Genomic DNA, 24,193 nt, shown 5'->3' with positions numbered 1-24,193 from the left:
GTGAAGAGGCAGCATTGCAGGGAGCAGGTGGCTCCATGGGAGTGAATACTCATGGGGAGCCTTGAAGGAGTTGAGGAGCGACTGTGAGGACATCTGTAAAACTGGTGGGACTCCAGGAGACACGGCTAGTCAAAAAAAAAAAATTGGCTCTTGTGCACATAATTTGTGTGCACCAGAGGTGGAATCAAATATGGATAAGACATCTTAAAGAGCCATTGCTGTTAAAGGTAAGTAACCATTGTTTTCTAGATCTGTCTCTCGGATTTGGCTTACCTAATGCAGTGTATAATTATGACACATAAATTACTTAGTTTGGTATATTTGTCAAATTGCAAGATATATTTACTGGAAAGCAGAGGATGGACTTGGTGAAGAGTTTTTGTTCTGAAGCTTCAGAGTGGTAGTCAAGTTAATCTGTAACATGAAAAACTGAAAACTAGAAATAGTCTTTAAGGTGATACTAGACTAACAAAACATGTAGATGGTACCATGAGCATTTGTGGGCTAACCTCACAACTTCAGATAACCAGAGTATAATAAGCCCATATCCAAGAATAAATAAGGGGAGGGGGAGGGGGAGAAGGAAAAAGGGGAGGCGAGGAAGAAAAAGGGAAACATTGAGTAGATAGTTCAAATAGTTACAAGAGGCTGTTAAGAATCATTAGCACCTCCATTGTTTGTTTGGTTGGTTAAGTCATTAAAAAGTGGAAGTGTTGGAGCCATTCTATATCCCAGTTCAGACCATTTGCATAAGAATTAAACTTGTGAATGAAGTTAAGTTCCAATCCTTCTCTGTGTATTTGGCTTGTGGAATTTGTCTGAAACAAAACGGTGACTTGGAAATCCATGAATGAAAGTCCAGGAAGATTAAAGTGTTCTCCAACAGGTTTTTCTGTATTGCCTTGTCAGATATCTGGTTTGTGCCCATTAATTCTTTCCTGTTGAGATTGTCCAGTTTGGCCAGTACACATTGCAGTGGAGCATTGCTGGCATTTGATGGCATAGATCACATTAGTGGATGTGCAGTTAAATGAGCCTTTGATTGGAGAGAAGGCTTGGAACTCAACCTCATTCACAAGTTTAATTCTTATGCAAATGCTCTGAACCGGGATATAGGATGGCTCATACACTATCTTCCACCTTTTAATGACTTAACCAACCAACTAACCAACCAATGGAGGTGCTAATGGTTCTTAACAGCCTCTTATAACTATTTGAACTATCTACTCACTGTCTTTCCTTTTTCCTCCTCACCTCCCCTTTTTCCTTCCTTACTCCCCTCTCCCCCTCCCCCTTATTTATTTTTGGATCTGGGCTGCTTATACTCCAGTCATCTGAGGAAGTGGGTTTTGCCCACGAAAGCTCATGATACCATCAACATGTTTTGTTAGTCTTTAATGTGCTACTAGACTATTTCTTGTTTTTTCAGTTTTTGTTCTGCGCATTCATGTATCCTAAAGTCGTGATCGTTGTAATTTGATGTAGAATTCTGAATTTCCAACTTTTCTTTTACTTGAACAGTAAAAAAAACTTTAAGTGTGTTTTTGTTTCCTCTGGAAGATTCCAACTAGATTGTGTGTGTGTGTGTGTGTGTGTGAGAGTGAGAGAGAATTTAAATAGTTTTACAAATAAACTGATTTATGCAGTTAATTTCACATTAGACTAAATATAGTCCAGATGCCTATTGGGCAATGAAAAGAAAAATTAGGTGTTATGTGTTTTGTATCCTATTCCACTTTTACAGCCTGGTATTCTTCTTTTACTGTAATTTGCACATTGGACGTGTGGTAGCTCTCTCTCTTATTCTGGAAAAAAAAATTTGGTTCCTTTCCTGTCATTCAGTATGTTGGCTAATATTCGAAAAGAGAATCCTCTCTCTCCACATCCCAAACAGCCAGATTCTTAGCTCCCAGTCTTTATTTCCTTGGCATGGCCTAGAATTGGCTTTTATTGTTTATAATTTAAAAATACATGTGATCATTGGAGAGCATAGCTATTGAATTAGGAGCATAAGACGCAGGCCCCAGGACAGGTGCAAAGAACTTCCCTAAATGTCAATCACTGACCAGTATAGTAGAGTTGGGTAGAGAAGGGAGGGCTTGCCCTTAAAGTTTGAAAGATGCATCAGGAAACTAGAAAGGATAGCCTCTGGTAGTGTGTGAGGAGCCATAGAAGAAAATAAAAGTGCTGATCATTGCCATTTTCCTTTGAAGATTAGAAAGTCTTGCTAATCTAGAGAAGATGGATTTTGGGGAGATAGGGTGGATGGTTTCCTCAGTTATACTTCATTGTGCTTTAAGTTTATAAATTGTACCTACAATATTAAGTTACCTATAAAATATTTAATGGACCACATTACTAGAGCTGTATTTTTTCATTTTGAAAAATCTGTTTTCAAAGAGCAAAATGGCATAACTCCAGTATCAACCAAAGAAAGTATCAAGTTACTAGATATGTGTCAATATGAACTGAAGAAAGAATTTTCGTTTGGAGCTTAATGGAACGTCCCTTTGAAAAATCCCAAAAACATGACAAACGTCAGCTAAAGTGAGTTAAAAATTTCTTAAGTTGACTGTAGGGAAGCTGGACTTTAAGTTCATACTGAGGCAACATGCTATGGATGTGGAAATTCTCTGTCTTTATGCTCCTGATTTTCTGTGAATTTCAGAATTTGTACTCTTGTACTAATGCACAAGCTGATGTCAAAGTTTGACAAATCTAAGATGTTTTGGTCAGTAATCAAAATGAACTGATTTCTTCCATTTCCTGACCAACAGGGTTGTGACCTTTAGGCACTATAATATATAAAATAACTTAAATTCTATTTGATTAATTTTTCAGTAAACAAAAAACTCTTAGGAATTTTGAGTATTAATGATTTGCACTGTGAAAACTCAATTTCATACTGCCAATAAAAATCTGTAACCACTGTGAGAATAAGCCTTATGTGTGACTGCCTGTTGATTGCAGCAGCATGATCAAGCAACTTGAAGAGAAATCATGTAATAATAACTACTGAAAAGAACCATAAAACTTTGATGTACAAGTTACAGGAGAGGATGATATATAAACACAATACTTTTAAAACAGTTTCAGTAATGGCTGAGTGCTAGCTTTATATGTAAGCAAGCCCTGCCTGGATTGTTCTAGGAAAATCTTGTTCTTTCTTAGGGTACGTCTAGACTACATGCCTCTGTCGGCAGAGGCATGTAGATTAGGCTACCAGACATAGGAATAGGAAGCGGCGATTTAAATAATCGCTGCTTCATTTAAATTTACATGGCTGCCGCGCTGAGCTGACAAACAGCTGATCAGCTGTTTGTTGGCTCAGCGCGATAGTCTGGACGCGCGGGTGTTGACATCAAAGGTATTTGTCGACCACCCAGGTATGCCTCCTGGGATGAGGTATACCTGAGTGGTCGACAAATACCTTTGATATCGACACCCACCTGTCCAGACTATCGCGCGGCAGCCATGTAAATTTAAATGAAGCGGCGATTATTTAAATCGCCGCTTCATTTTCCTATGTCTGGTAGCCTAATCTACATGCCTCTGGCGACAGAAGCATGTAGTCTAGACGTACCCTTAGAGTTGCTAGAGGATTCTAAGCCTTTTTACTATTTAAACTTTGACAATATCCAGGTTGGGCTACACAGATTAGGGATGTGAAGGACTAGTCAACTGTCCAATAAGCAAATGCTTCCCCCCTGCCTTGCTGCTCCTATCAGATGGAGGCAGTGAGAGGGGTGCTTCAAAGTGGCAGTGCTGCACAGAGCCCAGGGTCAGCGCTATGTGGAGCAGGGGATCAGCTGGTGATTCCCCAGCTGACCCCAGACTTTGGCGCTTTTGCCTTTGAAGTATAGTAACAGCCATAGGGGCTGTTGATAAACTTCAGGGGCGGAGGTACCCTATAGATTAATCGAATAGTTGATGCAAAAATGCATTGGCTATTGGATTAGTCAATTACCTGATACTTAACATCCTTAGCACAGATCAGAGGAAGACAGCGTCCGTCCCATTAGCTTAACATGTAAATTCTTACAGAAATCAAAATTCACCAAACTGTTACTGCTGTTCTAAATAGGGTTGTAAAATTCTGGTTAAACGTTAAGCTAACCTAACATTGAACTAATTAAGCAGGATCTGGGTGGGGGACCACTTCAACCTAGCTGGGAGCAGCCCCCTGCCCACAGGGCTGCTGGATGCCAGCCCCTGCCAGAGCAGCCTGTCCACAGTGGCGTGGGTCCACCACAGACAAAGGCTTCTCCGGATGCTGGACTGGTCCGCAGCAGGCCCCCCAGTGAAGCTAAAGCTGCCTGCTGCCCATGGCAATTGGGGAGCTGTGCCAGCCCCTACCAGCTAACAGTTAATTGGAACCGGTTCTTACCAATTTAAACTTTCACATTCCTAGTTCTAAAATTAAATTTACTCTAACCTTTGCAGGATATAACTATTCTATCATATTATTAATTTTCAGTATAAATATAAGAGTTTAAAAAAATGTTTGTTCATGGCTTTGAATACTGGTTAAAAGCTACAGTAAACAATACTGTATTTAAAATTAGTATTAGAAAAAAAGCTTTAGTTGAGACTGAAAGGAAAGTTTAGTTCTGAAACACTTAACAAATCCACTGTGTCTGTGGTAATTGAATAGTTTTAATAGTTTTTCATGCTGGTTTTGGGGGAAAAAAAGTTTTCAGTCCTCTGTTTTGTTGTTGTTGTTGGTTTTTTTGGTCTATTCCAACAAATTGTTGGTTAAAGAATTTGACCACCACTTGGTGGCAGTACTTGGCTTCAAAAGGAAAATGGCTTTAATTCTCTTTAAAATTAGAGAGTATACAGGGAATTGTATGTATTTTATTTTAAAATAGGGAAAGACTGATCTGCAAGAGGCTTTTATTTAACGTACAGAAAAGCTTTTCATTTTTATGTCCCAAAGACCATTTTATGGAGAAGTTAGAATATTTAAAATGTATACTTAAAAAGATGTGATTTTTTTTTTAAGTGTTGGCTTTGAGCAATATTTTAACTATAAAGCTTAATAACTGGTATTCTTTTCATTGTATAATAACCTATTGATTACCTTAATGTTTTACTTGTATTGGGAATGGCATACTTAATGAATTCTAACACACTGTAATTTTGTTAATTTTGCTAAATGATGACATTGTACATTTAGAGAAATGTGCGTGCCTCTGTTTATATAGCTAGTCACTAAGGGAATCTTTAGTCTTGTGATCACTTGTTCATCTATAATATTTCTTTTTATTCAGTCACTTCAATTGAAAGAGCACAATTTATTTTGTATTTTGGAGACTATGGCTCCAGACAGCAGGACAAGGACTACTTTCCTAAGGATATCCCCTCACACTGGTGTAATTGCAGTACTTTTTGGCTTTAAGGGAAAACTGCTTTCAGAATTGCTTGTTCCATGAAGACTGTGTTTGTAGGGTTGAGGTCTGCAGGGATAGAGGACACACCCTTTGCAGCATCCTTACAAAGGTGCCTCCTGTGGGGAGAATTCTCATCCCTTGTAACAGGAGCTGAAATGGCTACCTCTTTGTCTCCTCAACCCCCCAAAAATCCAAACAATACATTGGGTAGACTCCTTTGAAGCATGATAAATCAGAAGGCAGTCCAGGCAAGCTGTCTTGCCCTAGAGGAAGGTAAAAGCCACAGAACAATAGTGAAATTTACAGATCTTAAATCCATGAAATTGAGTAATAATGGAAAACATGAATATTAGAAATATTAATAGAAAATGTCAAATTGCAACATAGAAAAATGCAAGTTAATACACTGGAGGAGGAGTAATCCCAAAAAGAGCAATTTAATGAGATACATCTGGAAAATACTAATACTAAAAGAGGTCTAAAGAAGGTGGTGAGCAGCATAATAGGTGTGATGTTCATAGTGACATATGCATAATGGAGAAGATAAAATAGTTATCTCCATACACCTATAATATTTTGTTCACGGGGGGGGGGGGAGTGATTAATATGCTCAGGAGGCTTAACTGCAGCTGCATCTGGTGATAGCATCAGTGGAAATTTTTTAGTAAAATTCCTTCATTTGTATATTGCCAATGTTAGGAGTGGTGTGTGTGAACCTAGAATTTTCTAGGAATTGATAAAATGCAGAGTTTTAATTAAAAAAAGTTGAAAAGGGTGAGAATTTTACAGGAAGGAAAGAATTGACAGCAACAAAAGAATGTAATTTTTGTTTGAAATGCAAATACTTAATAAAATTGAATTGTAATGATAAAAAGTCACTTGTAGCCACAATACTGATCTGTCTGCCAGTTACTCTAGACATAAGTAAAATAAAAATATTGGAAGTGTGAATGCAAGGAGCTAGGTTATAATGAGGAAAGACAGACTACATGGTATATTAAGAAAGAGGATGCTTCAGAATCTCAAAGGCTATGTCTAGACTGCAAGCCTCTTTCGAAAGAGGCTCTTTCGAAAGATACTTTCGAAAGAGCCTCTTTCGAAAGAGAGCGTCTAGACTGCACGTGGAACTTTCGAAAAAGCGGCTTGCTTTTTCGAAAGAAAGCACCCAGTGAGTCTGGATGCTCTCTTTCGAAGAAGCCCTATTTACATTCAAGAACGCCTTCTTTCGAAAGAGGAACTTTCGAAAGAAGGCGTTCTTCCTCGTGAAATGAGGTTTACCGCCATCGAAAGAAAAGCCGCGTTCTTTCGATTTAATTTCGAAAGAACGTGGCTGCAGTCTAGACGCAGGGGAAGTTTTTTCGAAAAAAGGCTACTTTTTTCGAAAAAACCCCTGAGTCTGGACACAGCCAAAGTGAAGGAAAGGAATTTACATAGGCAGAGGAGAACAGAAGAGAGGTTTGGAGGATAAATCAAGTGTACGAATAAAGAAGAGCTATGAAGGACTGAAGTCAGAATTGTCCAAAATGAATCATGGGCTGTGAAGCCTTCTAGTGGGAGATTAAGGAGCTTGGTGTATTTAGGATATTGAAAAAATATTTGATACAACTTGATCATGCTTAGTACATACACGGAAAGAAGATGTCTGATACTAGAGGATTTGGCAGACAAACATAACAAGATCCAGTGGCAGGAAGTTGAAATTGGACAAATGCCTACAGGAAAGAAGGTACAAAAAGGGTTGATTAACCAACAGATTGTTAAGGTTCTTGATAAATTCTCTATCCCGTGGAATATTTAAATAAAGACTAAACGTCTTTCTAGGAGATATGTTCTAGTTCAATCACAAGTTATTGTGCTCAATACAGGAAAAATTGGTTGAAATTCAATGTCTGTGTTTAGATGGGAGGAGGGATCGTACTGAATTGTGATTGCCTCTTTTGGCCTGAAAAATCTGTAAGTCTATTAAATATATAGTGAAGAGAATAAGACTTTATTTTGGAAGTGTCAGAGTTGATGGAGATGAGAACTAAACTTAAACACAAACCAGCCCCAAACCATTTAAGAATGATCAATCTTTCGTGGGGGGGGGGTCGGTTGAGGTAGAAAGTAAACCTTGAATAGACTAAACATTTTTGATACATAGAAAATAAATCATCTTTATTCTTTGTGTGACATTGACATAGAACATTTGAAACTGCTTCATAATTAAATAAAAGCAATATTTTTAAAAATCCACATTTTTATGTAAAAGAGGCTGAATTTTGAAAAAGCACTTTACACCCCCTATTTGAACCAAAATGTCAAGAGAAGGATTAGGCACCTAAATAAAGTGGCCAGATTTTTCAGAAGTGTTGAATTCCTATTTTCTTCAGTGGGCACTGTTGGTTGCTGAAAATTCTTACAAATCTTCATTATAAATACTGAAAAAAATTTCTTTTCTGCCAATAAGATGTTATTTTTGTTAAAATTAGTGCTACTTAGTATTTGAATGGACAAGAAAGCAGGGGGAGACTTTCACAATTCTTTAACATTGTCTCCGGTTCAATGCTTTAGACCTTACCTAAGGCTGAACAAAATAATGTAGTTGGTGTCCTTAAACCAAGCTTCACACCATCTTCGCAGTGGGATGTCAGCAGGAGCAAATGATCCCTTCGGCTTCTCTTACTCCTTGCAAATGTGAGGAGTAATGGCGTTGACCGGGGCCACCCTCAGCGTTCAGTTTAGCGAGTCTTTACTAGACCCTCTAACTCAGAATGCCAGAAGACTGATATCCTGCGCGACAAGTAGGGACGTGGCCTCAGTCTCAACAGTACTTTAAATGTATTTTGTACACATCTTTACATCTTTATATATTTTAGAACTATGGTGTCCAACTAGTTCTGATGCAGTAGCCACTGTAGTTATGTATAACTATATAGCTATATACAGGGTTCACCAAGCCGCGGGGAGCCCTGCTCGCCAGCCGCTCGGTTCGGGGCGCTGCACATGTGCAGACCACACTGCGCATGCGCTAACCGCGCTGCGTTGCTGGTGCCGGCTTGTAATCTACTCGCCACAGGCAAGTAGATTACATTGATTGTTGAGCCCTGGCGCATGCTCGGGCACGCTCTCTCTGTGTGTGTGTGTGTGTGTGTGTGTGTGTGTGTGTGGTGGCTACTGCTTCAAAACGGCTTGGACACCATGGTTGTTGTAAATATTCTGCTATAGCGAATTAGCCACTTGAGGCTAGTGGCTAGCATGTTGGACACCATGAATTTAGAATATTGCTCTCAAAACCTTCAGCCTCTGTATTAATCATTTGGTTAGCATTTAATTTGTTTGATACACATAACACTCTCCACAAAATTTGTGAGTTTCCATGTAATTTCAGTGGGGATCATTGGGAAACTAGATGTTTTAGCAGCTGGATAGAGAAGATTTGGGTGGTTTGGGTTGCTGGGATAAACATATTGGCTGGATGTTTATATTGAAATGATTACCAGTAATGGTTAAAAATGCTGACCTTTGATTCTGAAATCAAATGAGGAAGTTGAACCAATGCAGGCTTTTAAGAACAGATTAGTGCAGGGTTTCCCAATCTATTACATTTCAAAAGGGTCACCAAGTGTCTCCCCAGGTGGCTCTGCCCTCCCCCACTCTCCCCATTTTTGGATTGCCTTAGGTTACCAAGTCTTTCTGAATTGTCAAAATGGGTCCCCTTCTGGAAAAGGTTGGGAACCGCTGGATTAGAGAAACATTTCAGGGATGGTCTAGGTTTACTTGGCTCTGCTTCAACACAAGAGGCTGGACTTGATGGCTCCTTAAGGTCCCTTTCAGCCCTACACTTCTGTGATTATAATGTACTCCATAAAGCTAAATGGAGACTGTTCTCATCTATCTTAGACTCTTCAGACTGCCTGCTATCATGAAAGCTAGGAACAAAACTTCATTTAGATGAAAACTTAGATTTGGAAGAATAGTTTGTCAAGAAGTGAGTTGTGCAGCATATTCAGTAGCAATGAAATACATAGGAAATGTTTTTAAAAGCTGTTTTTCAATTTAGTGTTGCTCCATAAAGGAGTCCTTTTTTAACTTTAGAAAAAAATATCTTGGGCAGCGCAGCTGTCAACCCAAATAAAATATTTTTAGATTAAGGAATTAGAATGAGAGGACTGAAGCAGGAGATACATTAATCAGTCCCCTAATACTTCGATATCCATAGTGTTTGGTTCTGCACTGTAACATGCTCTCATTTTTTTAGTGTAATACCTGGAAGACTCAGACGTATGAGCTGATAGGATTGGATTACAGTGGGTAGGATTCCAGTTTCTATCAAAGAAGATAGTAAATCAATGATATCATAGAAGATGCAAAGTATAAAGGATTAGGATAGGTTCTTGGTGACTGAGATTTCCACTGAGGCTATCTATCCTGCTTGGCCCGACATCTGACAGGAACACATGAACCAGAACAAGAGATCAGACTGGTCTATGCTGGTGAGCCTACAGAGTTCGCTTGGGTAGCTGTTATGACAACAAGAGAGAGCTCTCCCATTTACATTATAAAACCACCTCAACAAGTAGAAGTAGTTATGTCCTTGGGAGAAACTCTTCTGCCAATATAGCATAGTTCACACTGCCACTTATGCTGGTGAAACGTTTGTTGTTTAGGAGAATGTGGTTTTTCCCCCACACTTCTGAGTGGCATAAGTTTTGCCAACATAAATGGTAGCATAGACATGACTGAAGAAAAGACATCTTGGGGAGGGAATGTTTACATAGAGCAGGTGGAAGTATGGCTGATTTATATTGCAGAGCTGTCTTTTCTGGAAAATAGAACTTTATTTTAAAAGTGAAAAAACAAACTAAAATATCATAGAACATTAGAACTGGAAGGGACCTCAAGAGGTCATTGAGTCCAGTCCCCTACCCTCATGGCAGGACCAAGCACTGTCTTGATCAGGACTACTCAACACGTGTCCCGTGGGCCACATGCAGCCCAAGCCCATTTGTTTGAGGCCCATGGTGTGGTTTGGGTTTACTGTGAGGTTTGGGTTGATATGTGCTTTAGTAGTTGAATTCCTGGCTCATTAAAAGTGCTGTCATATGGGTGGAAATTGGATAAATATTGGATGTTATTAATGTTAGTAGAGCTGACTTAAATGGGGCCTGTGTGTTATGTAGTCTTGCCTTAATCTTTGTATTCATGACTGTCAGTGTGAAAGGAGCTATATGCATATATTTGTGTATATATGCACCCACACTTAAGTTGCGGGCCTCAGCATGTGCTCTGAGTATTATTGTGGCCCCAGGGCTTCCGAAGTTGAGTAGCCATGATCTGTATCATCCCTAACAGGTGTCTGTCTAACCTGCTCTTAAATATCTCCAGTGATAGAGATTCCACAACCCCCCTAGGCAATTTATTCCAGTGTTTAACCACCCTGACAGGCAGGAAGTGTTTCCTGCTGTCCAGCCTAAACCTCACTTGTTGCAATTTAACCCCATTGCTGCTTGTCCTGTCCTCATACGCCAAGGAGAACAATTTTTCTCCCCCTCCTTATAACACCCTTTTAGATACTTGAAAACCGCTATCATGTCCCCTCTCAGTCTTCTCTTTTCTAAACTAAACAAGCCCAGTTCTTTCGTTCTTCGTTCATAGGTCATGTTCTCTAGACCTTTAATCATTCTTGTTGCTCTTCTCTGGACCTTCTCCAATTTCTTCACGTCTTTCTTGAAATGTGGTGCCCGGAACTCGACACAGTACTCCAATTGAGGCCTAATATGTGCAGAGGAGAGTGAAGGAATCACTTCTCATGTCTTACAGTAACAAGAGTGTTGTGAGCATCCCAGAATCATGTTTGCTTTTTTTCCCAACAGTGTCACATTGTTGACTCGTGTTTAACTTGTCGTCCATTAAGACCTGTAAATCCCTTTCATCAGTACTCCTTCCTAGACAATCCCTTCCCATTCTGTATGCATGAAACTGATTGTTCCTTCCTTATGCACCCACCTTATAGTAGCCCCATCTAGGTTGTATTTCCTTAGTTTATTGATAAGATCATACGAGACCGTATCAAATGCATATGTATATCTCCTTTATCACTTCTCCCTCAAATGTACACTACCTCTGTACACCTTAGATTCATGATGTCCAACTGGTTCTGAAACAGTAGCCACTATAGTGAAGAACTAGCCACACTAAACTGGCCAAATAGCTTCACGTGGCTAGTGGCTAGCATGTTGGAACCATGGCCTTAGATGGTCTGCATTATACCTGTACTGGACAAATTGTTTTCTTGAGAGAACTTGAGGGTTTTTGCTAGTGTGTGGTGTTTTATCAGTTTCTGACAAATACCACACAAAAATACAGCTCACATTGGTAATTAAAAAAAATAGGAGGAATGGAAGATTCCTGGCTCTGTGTTCTGTAATACATTAATGTGGCTTTTAAATTATTGAAATTTATACTAAACGGATGTCTCTGCAATAGTAAATGGAACTCTGAAACTGAGTATGTAATAAGCAAAAACTTAACAGCTTTAATGAGTGTTGAATCACAGCTAGAGGAAACTGCTGGTTATTTTCCACTGCAAAAATATATTCATTTTAAAGATAGTCATGTGACAAAGGTGAGTACTAAACAAGTTTCAGTGCAGAGAAGCAAATTTCCTGTTTCTGAAGTTTCACTATTTGAAACTGAATCCATAGTATTGATTACCTTGAGGCTCTCTTACCTTTACAAATAATTTGATTTTTTTTAATGGGGCATACACAAGACATCTTTAAGTTACAAATAATTTGTTGTTTTTACAGTAAAACGATAAAGGTTCTGACTTTGTTGAGATGGGAGCAATTGTACTTATTGTGAAAAGTTGCTTTAGCTGGACTTAGCTAGATTTTGTCTTTTCAAACCTTTAGAAATAGTTGTTTGTGTTACAGCTAATTTGGTTATCAGTTTATGGTCCCAACAGGATGGGGATATGCTCTTCAGTGTTACCAATCCTATGTATTCAAATATCAAGATTTTCAGGCCACTGCCCCCGCCCTCAGCACAATGCCATTGGCTGGTTTCTGGTCAGAAAGTGGCCAATGGGAGCTGCCTGTTTAAAGAACCATGACCTCCTCCCCTCCAGCTCAGTTATTCACACATGCACATGGCATTTCAGCGTGTGCAGGCCCGGGGCAGGCAGGCTGGCTGAGAAACGTTTTAAGCTCTGCAAGCATTTAGCTCTGCAGGCAAGCAGGCTGGTTGAGCTGTTGACTGGTAAGTCTCCTGGCAAGAGCCTGCCTCTGGCACCCTGGCCCCTCCCTTCCCCAGACTACTGCCCACCCCTTAAACATACCCAAACCCTCTGCCCCCCTCCTGTACCCATGTCCCCTTGCAGATATGGCACCCCAATCCTTTGCCCCAGATTACAATCCCCTCTTACCCTAGGTCACAACCCAGACTCTTGCACCCCAGTTCCCTCTCCTAGATCACAAACCAAATCCCTGCACCCCAGTCCCCTGCCCTAGGTCACAACTGCCTCCTTCACCCAAACTCCCTCCCAGACCCTACTCTCCCTCTTGCACCACAGTCCCTTATCTCAAACTCCCTTCTGCACCCAACCTCCATCCAGACCTCACACCTCCTCCACTAATATCATGGAAGAATGTGGCCTCACCCACTTCCTAAAATCTTGGAGTGCCCCCCTTCCCCCGGTCAAATTATTGCCCACCCCTGCTCTGTGGCTTCGGAAACTTGCACTGTTGCCATCCAAGCTGTAGTCAAATAGGAATTCAGATTCCAGTGTTGTCATTTAGGAATCTTTAATAGGTACTAAAATCACTATAAAAAACTTATCGTTCATAATGAAATCATCCTGTTTTTAATAGCCCAATGGATTCCTGATCTGTGACTACTGTTCCTATATGCTAACATAATACAAATAATGCATGGAGAAAAACTTGAATTTTAAAATTAAACGACCAGATAAAAATTCATGACGCTTTTTTATTTATCTAATCAATTGTTGCTTCCAAAAATCAAGAGAAGAGTGTTATCAGGAATCTTGAATTCATATGTATTGACTTCTATAACTATATGATAAGCATGCTTCAACTCTGACCTAAGATGAATCTGCTTTTCTTTCAGGGTAATAGATGGTAAAAATCTCACAACCTCATCCTGAGTGAAAATGGAAGTTCAGAAATGTACTTGTGGCAAATTGTTCAATTCCGTCACTCTCAGAAGAAAATATACATTATTCTGAGAGTTATAATGAAACTGCCTCCTCAAATATAAGCACCTATTTTCCAATACTTAAAACTTTCTGAAAATATCATTGTTTTGGGCTTTAAATTTCTCATAAATATTCTCACTGAAAGGTGAATTTCTTTTGTTATTTGGTTAGTAAAAAACCACTTTGCCATTCCTGAAGGATCTGAGCCTGAGGATGTGGTATATTTCAGTGGCTTTCAAACTTTTTTTTCTTGCGATGTAGTTGAAGAAAATTGTTGATGCCCATGATTCAGCATAATTATATTTTTTGACTAGAGTGCAGGCTCCAGGGTGGGCTGCAGGGATGATGGGTTTTGGGTGAGGGGAGGTGCAGGGGGTGAAGGCTATATCTAGGGGTGTGGTCTCTGAGGTGGGGCCAGAAATGAGGACTTTGGGGTGCAGTGTAGGGTGGGAGTAGAGGGGTTCAGTATGTGGATGGGAACTCTGGGCTTAAGGCATGGGGGCGGGATAACCGGGAGTGTGGGCTCGGTCTAGGGGTGCAGACTATGGGATGGGAAGAGGTGTCTGGGCTACAGGAGGGATTTCTGGATATGTGAGGCTCAGGGCTGGGATAGGGGATTATTGGGGCACAGGCTTATCTCCAGCAGCTCCCAGTCAGTGATACAGTGGGCCAGCAAGGCATGCTTCCTGCCTGTCCTGGCATAGTGGACTGCACTGAACCCTGGAAGTGGCCAGCAGCAGGACAGCTCCACAGGCTGTCCCAGCCCCAAGCTTTGGTTTCAGGCTCCCATTGATTGGTTCTTGATTTGTCCCCAGGCATTGCTGAACCAAAATGGACGGAGCTCATTTTGGACTTGTTTTGAAATGGGATTGGCTTCTTTTTTTTTTTTTTGGGCTTGTTTTGCTATTTTATATTGAGAGTTGGCTGCTCACTTCCACCTATTAGCTGGACCTGTTGCTGACTGCTTCCAGGGTACAGGGCAATCCACAGTGCCAGAACAGGCAGGAAGCTGGCCGTAGCACCCCTGCTGGTCTCCGTGTCACCCTACAGCAAAGTGACCCAGTGCCTGGCTTTCTTCAACCCAGTACTGGGTCGCAACCCAGTACTTTGTAAATCACTGATATATTTTACCAGTTCAGAAACTTGCTCGGGTGTGTGTGGTTTTTTGCACCCTCTTACTTTTTCTGTTTCTTGAATTGTATGACTTTTAATGCCTTCTGTCTTGTTCGAAGAATTTTGGTTACCAAATTGTAGCTAGTTGCAGTCTCCTCTCCTTCCTTGACCCCTCCTCTCCCCTTGGCCATGACACAATCTGTTCACTTTTCTGTAAATGAGAATAATATTTGTACCTCATAAGAGTGCTATCTTAATACACTGTCTGAAAAGTGATTTGAGATGATAATTTTCTGTTAAATGCAGCACATCTTAATGCATTAAGTTGTTTCAGAATTGGATAAGAAGGTGACATGTTCTAGAAAAAGTTTTGGTAGAAATTTGGATTTCTATAATCAAATCAGGTGTAAAGTAATTTTTCTGTCAGGGGTAATTAATGTTAAAGAAGACCAAAGCCTCTTCTCTACTTAAATGTAGTGTGAGAGTTCGCATGGCACCAGGTATGAAGGAGTGCATATTCAAATAAATGCATTTGGTATGCTTATTTGAATCTGAGATCACACATTGAAAAGTGTGCTGGATATATTCTAATTATTGGATATAGGTCTAAATTACACTTCTCCATCTTTAGCAAGACCCACTGCACATAACCGAGGATTAACATCTAAAGAGGATAAACATTATTTCCACCTTAGATCTTGGGAGGAGTCCACTGGTCAGGAGCATTTTGAATATTGGTCATGGTTTGATCTTGGGATGTAAGAATAAATTTATTTGTGTAAACATGTATCCACTGAAATTTTCAGCGCACACACATTTACACACTAGGGGTGAGGAGGTAGGAGCTGGTGCTCATGGAGAGCTGGCTTTAAAGCCAATTCCCCATGTATAATGGCTCCCACCTGCCCCTTTCTTCCCCCCTCGCAGTAAGGGGGAGGGTGTGTGTAGTTATGAGTAACCAATAAGCCCAGGCTTATCAGTTAATCGTGTGTACTACTACATTCTAGCATCCCAAGTTTGATCAGGCCCAGCTTTATTTTGTGCTTAGTGTTGGATCTCACAAGCTCTGCTAATTGAGGCAGTCATGGTAGTATACTAAATTGACACATTTTCTGGTTGCCATGCCAAAATCCATGCAATGACTATACTACCCACTCTGTGGGCTGTGATCACACTCCCAACAGAAAGAATAGTGTGAATACTTTGCATCACTACAGCCTCCTGTCTGGTGGAAACTTTGCCTCCAGCAAGCCAGAATATGTCTTTAAGGACCCAAGTTACAACCACTGTACAGTGTACAACCACTGTACTCGTTTAACACGTGCCCGCTTAACACGTTTTTGCAATAGCACGATTTTTGTGGGGAACTTTTTTCGACTAACACTACTGTCCCTGAAATAACATGAAAATAATGAAGTGGTGGACTACTTCACCATTTGATTATTGGTGAAAACAATGGTAATGCGTATGAGCGGATGCATACATCTGGTCACAGAGCTCCTCCGCTCACTCATGTGTTTATCTTGTGTTTTAACAAACCACGGCGACCTGTGTTGCTAGATATCTTGCTGTGTGTTATCCCTTATCATGGGTGGAAAGCGTAAGGAAAGTGATACATCTGCTTCTGCAAGCAAGAAGCATAGAAAATCGTTTACATTAGAAGAGAAACTTGAAGTGATTAAGTGAATTGAAAAAGGTGAACGCAATTGTGATATCTCCCACGCTTTGAATATGCATGAGTCTAGTGTGCGCACGATCCGTGCTCAAGTTGAGAAAATTAAAGAAAGTTGCAAAACTGCAACACCAGTGAGTGCTAAGAAGGTTGTTTGTATACGATCTAACCTAATGAAAAATATGGAGAGGAGATTGTCTATGTGAATTGCAGACCAAACACAATGAAAGATGCCAATGAGTTTGATTGTTTCTTCAGGAAAAAGCCAAAGTTTTATATGATGCTGTTATATTAGAACTGAATGAAACTGATTCCAAACCATTTAATGGAAGTCACTGTACAATATGTCAGTCTTCAGAGTCACTTGTTAACAAATCAGTTGTCCATTTTCCTTCTTTCTGTGGCTGTTGCTTCTTGAGCGTACTCATGGAGCGCTTGACTCATATACAAGGACTTAGATTCTGTTCTCTGATTTGAGTAGTGCTACACAAGACCACCTATCAAACTTAATTTTAGCAATTCATTATAGTGGTAGTTAGGTTGGAATTGTTTACAAACCAGTAATCATAATTGTTTCAAAACCCTACACTCGTGAATTAATAAAAGTAAATTTGAGTGTCAGATGATGTATTTTAGTACACATACTCAAAATAGTTGAACCATGTAGATATCACACAGAACCAGTGGCACTCCAGCTTTCTCTTTCCTTTTAAAAAGAGAGCTTTGGTATAGGGATGTAAGCAACTAGTAAAGTAGTCGACTACCTGATAGGCTTATCAGGTAGTTGGGTCGACTACTCGTGTATCCCCCCCCCCCCCCCCACTTTGTTGCCTCTGTATCAGAGGCAGCGTGGAAGGGGGGAGCAGGAGCCAGTGCTGGAGGGAGCTGGCTTAAAAGCCGTTTTCTTCCCAGCACCTTTCCCATGGGGGGGAGGCAGAGCTGCAACAGTCCTGGAGTCAGTGTGAGCCAGGACTGCACAGTCCTGGCTCCAGGGACTACCCCCTATACAAATTGTATTAACTACATGATTAGCCAATTACCTGCTTCTTAACATCCTTACTTTGGTAAAGGCTTAATGGAGCCTTCCTCCATTACTCTTTTACTAAATTTTATAGGATGCTCTGTATGTATTTAATTAAATTCAACAGGAGTAGCCAAAGGAGAAAGGGGTCAGACCATGTGCTAAACAGTTATGTCTGCATTTACTGGATTTCTGTAAATTGTGGATTTCTAAACAAGGCAAGCCCGTAATAGTGGAGATGTCATGATCAATAGTGTTATGCCACAAGTATAGGAGGACAGTCTCAACAATCTGTTTTGTAAATACAAGCAGCAATATGGGGGAAACCACTTTGAAGCTTTACATAAAGTATCTCTGTCTCAAAGAGTGGTCAGAATGGCTCTAACAGGCAGAGAACCAGAACTGCTAAATTTCAGAGAGAAAGCTGTGTTAGTCTGTTTCAGCAAAAACAAGAAGGAGACTGGTGGACTTGGTATTAGAGCATAAGCTTTCATGAGTGACAACATAATCTACTAAAAAAAGGTGGTGACCTTGCTTGAACCACATTTGGATATTTTGTTGGGTGACTGTCTGGCTTCTGCTAGCATTGTTTGTGATGGTAGAGCAGGCTATCTCCCTCCAGGCTGACTGTTGGCAAGTTAGTACCAATTTATTATCATCTCTGCTCCTTTCTGTTCCTTTCATTTTTTTTGGAAGGTCTTAAACTTTCAGACATGTTCTAAACCAGTGCTTAAACATGATGTGGCAATTTGCTTCATTAAAACAACCCCCCTCAAACAACATGATTTCTTGCCTGCTGTGGCTCTTCCTTTCTCCCCAGTTCTCCTGTATACTTTTTTCTTTAGAGAAAAAAGAGCTTCCAGAATGGAGCGATGTCTCCTTATCTCTTGGTCATTCTTTCTCTTCTATCACTCACCACCTTTACTTTTCTGTCTTTGTTGTGACTTTATAGAGCCCCTCTTTCTGCATGGCTACTAAACCAATCTGTTAGCCTGACTTTTTGGTCATGTCTCATACAAGAATCAAAGAGCCAGCAGACTGGATTTTCTGTTACTGCCCTTTCTTGAAAAACTATGCTTTAGTTCAGTCTCTTCTCCCAATTACATATGGGTTGTGTACGTGAGGGGCAATTACTCTATGAAAGCTTATGTATGTAAAATATGCATTTTAGTAAGTACATTCAAAATTGTCAATTGATATATTAGTAGCAGCAATCTTTTGTCTTCAAGGCTTCACATTTTGGGTGACAGCAGAAGTACAAGTGAACAGGTTGGTGCTGAATGTTGGATCCATATTTCCTGTCTAAAATCATTAATGTGTCTGTTTAAAAAAATCAGAGGTGCTGGTTTTATATAGGGTTAAAACTCTGCTTAAAGGCTTGTTTTCTCTCTTTGATATTGTAGAAACAGGATGAGTAAAATTAGCTCACCTTTACATTGGTTAAAATGTTTGTCACCTACTTCCCAGTGTCCTTTTTAATCAGGGTTTCAGAAAATAACAAATCTCTATAGCCTTATCAAAAATGTCTCATGTTAATATTACTTTAATATGCATGGTTTCAGCTCATTTGAGTTTGTACTTGCAGCTTTTGCTTGAACATTTATATTGGCTGTGGGAAAGCATTTTATGCTCTTGACAAATTTGTTTAAATCCTATTACTCTGACTTTCCAGGTTTTTTTTAAATTGCAAATGCCTGAGAAAGAAAGGGGTTATAACAAAAAATTACAATCCTCTAACTATAACAGTACTAGCAAGCAACAGTATCATATATTTAGTTCTGTAGTGAACTAGCCTAGAATGAGAGCAATATTATCATTTGGTTTGTCAGTATTACATGGCAAAGGTTGTCATTATGAAATAAGTAGGCAAGAAATATTAACCTACTTGTAATAAATACAATTAATAATCTACATAAAAGAATGAAATTTAGTGCTTTTTCTATCAAAAAGAATTATTAATGAACAGAAAGTGGACAGCATAGATTTGATGACAGGAAGGTTGCATCTAATCTGAATTACTGAGTGACCTAGGAAGCTTGCTTAGAGGGATTACAGAATAATTATGTTAATATGCAATTATCACCTCATTTCTTCTGTAGTAACCTCAAGATGTAGTGTAGTAAGGGTGTTATAGCAAGTGCTGATAGTTTGCAGAAATACTGATGTTTGAGATTTCTGAGACAATAAGATTAGCTTGAGGCATTTAAGTGATGATCTGTCATCTTGAAGACAGATCTGACCTTTGCACCTTTTTAAGGCTTATAGTATCTAGCTACAGGCAGTTATAGCTGCAGAACTCATTAGGATTCTTTAGAAAATAAGATGTTCTATGTTAAATATTTCAAATAAGATGTTTATGAAGAATTAGTGTGGGGGGAGGGGGTTTTAATGTCCATTTATAAATAGAGGGGGCAAACTGTGTTTTGATTGTACTGGTGCACTCTTGAGTAATTCAATACAATAAATAGTGTGTGCAGGTGTAATATTGATACTAGCAGTGGAATTATTCCTGGTGTAAATGAATTTGGCCCTTACTTGTATACACTTGGATGATAATTCATCACAGTAGTGCTATCAGTATTTATTAGCCAGATATTATAGGTATATATTGTGCAAGCTGTTCAAGGCAGGGACTTTCGTTCTGTGTTTGCAGTAGTGCCTGAAATATGCTATTATCGTACAATCTAAATGCCTTGTTATACTAGTTTTTAACCAGGACAGGAGTCGTAACTTATTTTTAAAAGTATCTATTTTAGAAAGAGAAATGATGCTTAACATGAGGAAGGAATACTATATACATTCAGCATTTACAAAGAAATTGTTAACTTAAACCCTGACAGTGAAGTGGCTGATGCTGTGTAAGTACAGTATCTTTAAAGGTTACTACTGTGCATTTGGATCAGTTTGTATTATATGCTTTAATGGTACAATGTACAGCATTAAGCTTTTACATGTGTGCTATATTTGCACATTAAGAATAATATACAATCTTAACTACTGTACTATTTTGAAAATGCCTTATGAAAGTGCCTTCTGAAACTGATTACACTTTAATAGATCATTCATCTTGAGGTTCAAGCATAAACATTCTCTTAAAAATAAGAACATTCAAAGCTCAGGGTAAAACATTATTAAAACCATCTAACCCTGCTTATTGTTTTATTGCATAAATTGAAGGATATCTGAGCAGATTATTTGTATGTTGTAGCACTTACATAAACCTATTGGATTGTACTTATCGAATTTCAGCCTCAAATCTCTGCCTCCTAATACACTCACAAAAAGACATTTAAAATCATTGTGAACATAAAATTACTTCATCTTTTTGTGCCAGCTAATTGGCTCCAACACTTTGTTCATAGGTGGGAGAATGCTACAACTAGCTTAAAATGATCTGATATATCTTAGTTGGAGTGGTGCATTAGGGACCTGATCCAAAGTCTGCTGAAGTCTGTGTGGAAAGAATTATGTCAATTTCAGTAGTCTTGAGGAGACCTCTCTGGCTCATTTTCCGTTTTCATAAACCTATAATACCTGAAGTAATTTATGAAAAATAAAAAAATCTGATATTAAACTGCTGTTCATCATAGCATTAAAGTAAATTTCTAGTTGGAGATGGTTGGAGTGTAATATTTCCATGTTCCATAATTTGAATACAATTAAATACTCTATATATTACTACAGTTTTAATGCATTTACAATTTCACATGTGCAACAGTATAATTTTGTCTCTTCATGTGAACTTGTGGAAAGTTTCATGAAGCCATTTTGATAATGAGGATTGCAATCTCCAAGCCGACATGATATTCTCAGTTTGCCACCCTGCTGTTCAGGGGGTACCAATGAAGTTGCTTTAAATGGGAAGCGTCTGTTCTTCCTCTGAACCCCTAACACCAGAACAGATGGATGGAACATGGAACATGGAAGGTTTTACCTCAAGAGGTGGTAACAGTGAAGCCACTCATTAACACTGAATTTACCACTTCGTTAGCAACATTGCTTCCTGTTGAGAAAAACTAATATAGGCTCTCAAATTGACTGAGCATACATTTGTCTACCTCTGTGAATATAGTAAAATGGGAAAAAAAGCAAATATTTTAAGAATAAATAACTTAAAATGACAAAATCCTAAATTCTATTTCAGAATGATTGAATACTCTGAGAGTTCAATATTTTATACTTATTCAATGAGAAATTTAACAGGGAAACTGTGGTACATCCATAGAGATTGCTTTTCTTTTAACTGACATTTGCACTACTGCTTTAGTGCATGTTTGTGCTACCCATTTTTAACTTGTGTACGTGAGGTAAAGACTCCTGCTGGGTGCTGCATTATCGCCATTTTAGGGTGATAACAGTGAATATGATCTTATTATTAGTCTTTTAATTACTGTGAAAATTTGTTAATCTCAATATTTAATAGAATTTTGGAAATTGAAGAAATAGAAGAATTAAAATGGATGTTTTGTCTAGTTAGATTAATTTAAGAATATGGCATAAATCAATTTAAACTAGATTTGTCTTACTTTAATATACATTAAAGGCATTCTTTAAACAATGTATTTGTGACAGCACACTAAGTAAATACTATATTACTGAAATGTAATTGTTCTGAATATTGATAGTGAAGAAAAGCATTTTTTTATATATTGCTTGTAATGAAAAGCTATTTTCATTATAAAACAGTACTGTATTTGTATTATCATTTCTGCAGACTCTTTAGCTCAGTTTAGTTTTTATAGAGTGATACAGAATAACTATGCCAGGAAAATAAGATAGTACAAATGTGTTAGGAAGGAAGAGGGAGAAAATTAAGTGTGGCTTGGTAAATCTGTGCTTTTCTGTCTCTGTAAATTGGCTCCAGTATAAGCAGTATAGCAGCTGCATTTCCATGAGGCCTGACATTTGCTAGATCTGTGTTGGGGGAGATTCTTTACAGTCAAGTATAAAGGGTTTTTTAAAAAGACAATATGAGCCCGTTTTACTACTTTATAATATGTTCATTAGCTGAAAATGCATTTTTTGACTTATTGCTTGATTTCTAATTTTAATTTTATGAAAAAGGAATGTTAAGTGCGGTCTTCCTTGGTTTTGTTGAAGGACCATTAGGAGGAGCCAAGGGTGTTTGTTGTGACACTTTAATTGAAGGAGTGTAGGTGATGATTTTTTAAGAGGATATTTATTCAAAATGTTAATTAGTAATTGAAGTTAAAGAGGTGTTAACAAACATAACAAAGATCAATTTTTTCAGAAGTGCTTAGTGATTTGTGCTGCCTCAAGTTTTGGTTTCCCAGTTAGATGCACCTTTACAATTCTCTCGCACATTCAGTTGCTTAACTTTCACTTTTTGCACTGTTGAGATGTCACAGTACATTTGCTCTCAGTTGACATAGTGTTCCATTCTAAATGGGACTGGAAATCCTAATGTAAAACCAAGCAGAAGAAGAAAATCTTTTTGGAGTTGATGAGGAGGGTGCGGAGGAAGGAGAAGGAAAATCCTTCAGGCCACGTTTATATAGTATAAGGAAGTAGTGAAAAGCAGACTTTCAACTTTTCCTCTTTCTTGCAGGGCACATTTAAATTCATTAACTGATTTAAATAACCCAGGTCTGTCTATATACCCAGTGTGCTTTGCCATGTTTACCTCTATGCTCATAGACTAGAAATTAGGGGGGAGGGTTGTTCTTTCTGGTGCTGGGGAGTTCCTTTACCATCAGAACAAAGTTGTAATAAGTTGTTCTATAGTAAGTGTCAGCCCTGATGTGGCAAACACCTTGGAATAAGTGATGCTTTGAGGTACAGAAAAAAAATTCTCTGGATTAACTCTACAGATCCGAAATGGAGGGTTTTGACTTCTGATGACGCATGCTCATTGAGATTATTCTAACATAATAATCTTGGAATCCTTTATTCTTTTCCAACTGTAGTTTTATATCTAATAACGAATGTGTAGATTAAATGTTTATAGTAAACAGCTAAAGATGAACTCTGGCGGGTTTGTAATCCACATGAAGGTACTTAAAATACTGAAAATACATTTTATTTGTTAATGATACTTTCCTACCCTTTTTACCTACATGTACTAGTTCATTTTTTAATTGTGAAATTAAATATTGTGTAAATGGATGACTGATGGACAATGTGGAGAGGGTGAAAAATCAAACTAGGAAGATCCTTTTTTCTATCTTTTTTTTTTTTAATTACCTGTAAATATTATCATTGATCTCTGTTGTTCTTTGTTTTCAAGTTGGTAGGATCTAAAACTATATACTGAATATAATAGAATATTTGTCAGCTTGACATGGGTAAAGCCAATAGAGTTTGTAAGGTGTGCACACCCAACTGATGTGGAACATGGTATTTAGGCCTTGATTCTGAAATCTCTTGAGTACTATGAGTAGTTCCACTAGAATCAGTGGAACTCCTCACCATAGTAAAGTTAAGAATGTGTTTGCATAAGATTTGGGACCTTAAAAAGTTCTGCTGGAACTTTTTGGCTGATCAAGCCAATTACTTCTCATTTCCCATGTTTTTACCCTTTTAAACAAATATAAACTGTAGGATATTAGAAGGGGGGAAATGATATCAAGGATGCAAGATCAGGTTAAAAGCACTTGTGTAATTTCCAAAAGTTAAGATTACTGTTAAGATAAAGTTAAGATAGTATTTGTTATATCTTTTCCTTGAAATGTGTTAATGTACATCCTAAAGTACACAGGCTATTCAATGTGGCTACATTACTATTGTTATCAAACAACCTTTTGAACTTTTAGTTTGTTTTTAATGCTTTCTCT

At 38.6% G+C, this 24,193-nt stretch overlaps 1 protein-coding gene across 40 annotated transcripts in view; it reads left to right on the top strand.

Annotated features, from left to right (window-relative positions):
- The window catches only part of ZNF644 (zinc finger protein 644), a 90,592-nt gene that overhangs the window by 46,368 nt on the left and 20,031 nt on the right, over positions 1-24,193 (top strand). For 6 of the 40 annotated variants that reach the window (XM_075936475.1, XM_075936473.1, XM_075936471.1 and 3 more), the window contains 2 exons: positions 7-227; positions 2,401-2,547. The exons of 31 other annotated variants lie outside the window; for them this stretch is intronic. In XM_075936475.1, the coding sequence (XP_075792590.1) occupies positions 2,498-2,547 (50 nt within the window). In that variant the 5' untranslated portion in view covers positions 7-227; positions 2,401-2,497. Of the gene's footprint in view, positions 1-6; positions 228-1,588; positions 2,548-6,629; positions 22,552-24,193 lie in introns of those variants that run through there. 3 more of the 40 variants (XM_006137307.4, XM_075936476.1, XM_075936492.1) reach the window with 3 other exon arrangements.

The sequence above is a fragment of the Pelodiscus sinensis genome, chromosome 9 (assembly GCF_049634645.1).
Source record: "Pelodiscus sinensis isolate JC-2024 chromosome 9, ASM4963464v1, whole genome shotgun sequence".
In the NCBI taxonomy this organism is placed as follows: Eukaryota; Metazoa; Chordata; order Testudines; family Trionychidae; genus Pelodiscus; species Pelodiscus sinensis.
Note: the sequence above shows the minus strand (reverse complement) of the source record. Positions and strands in the feature narration are given on the sequence as shown.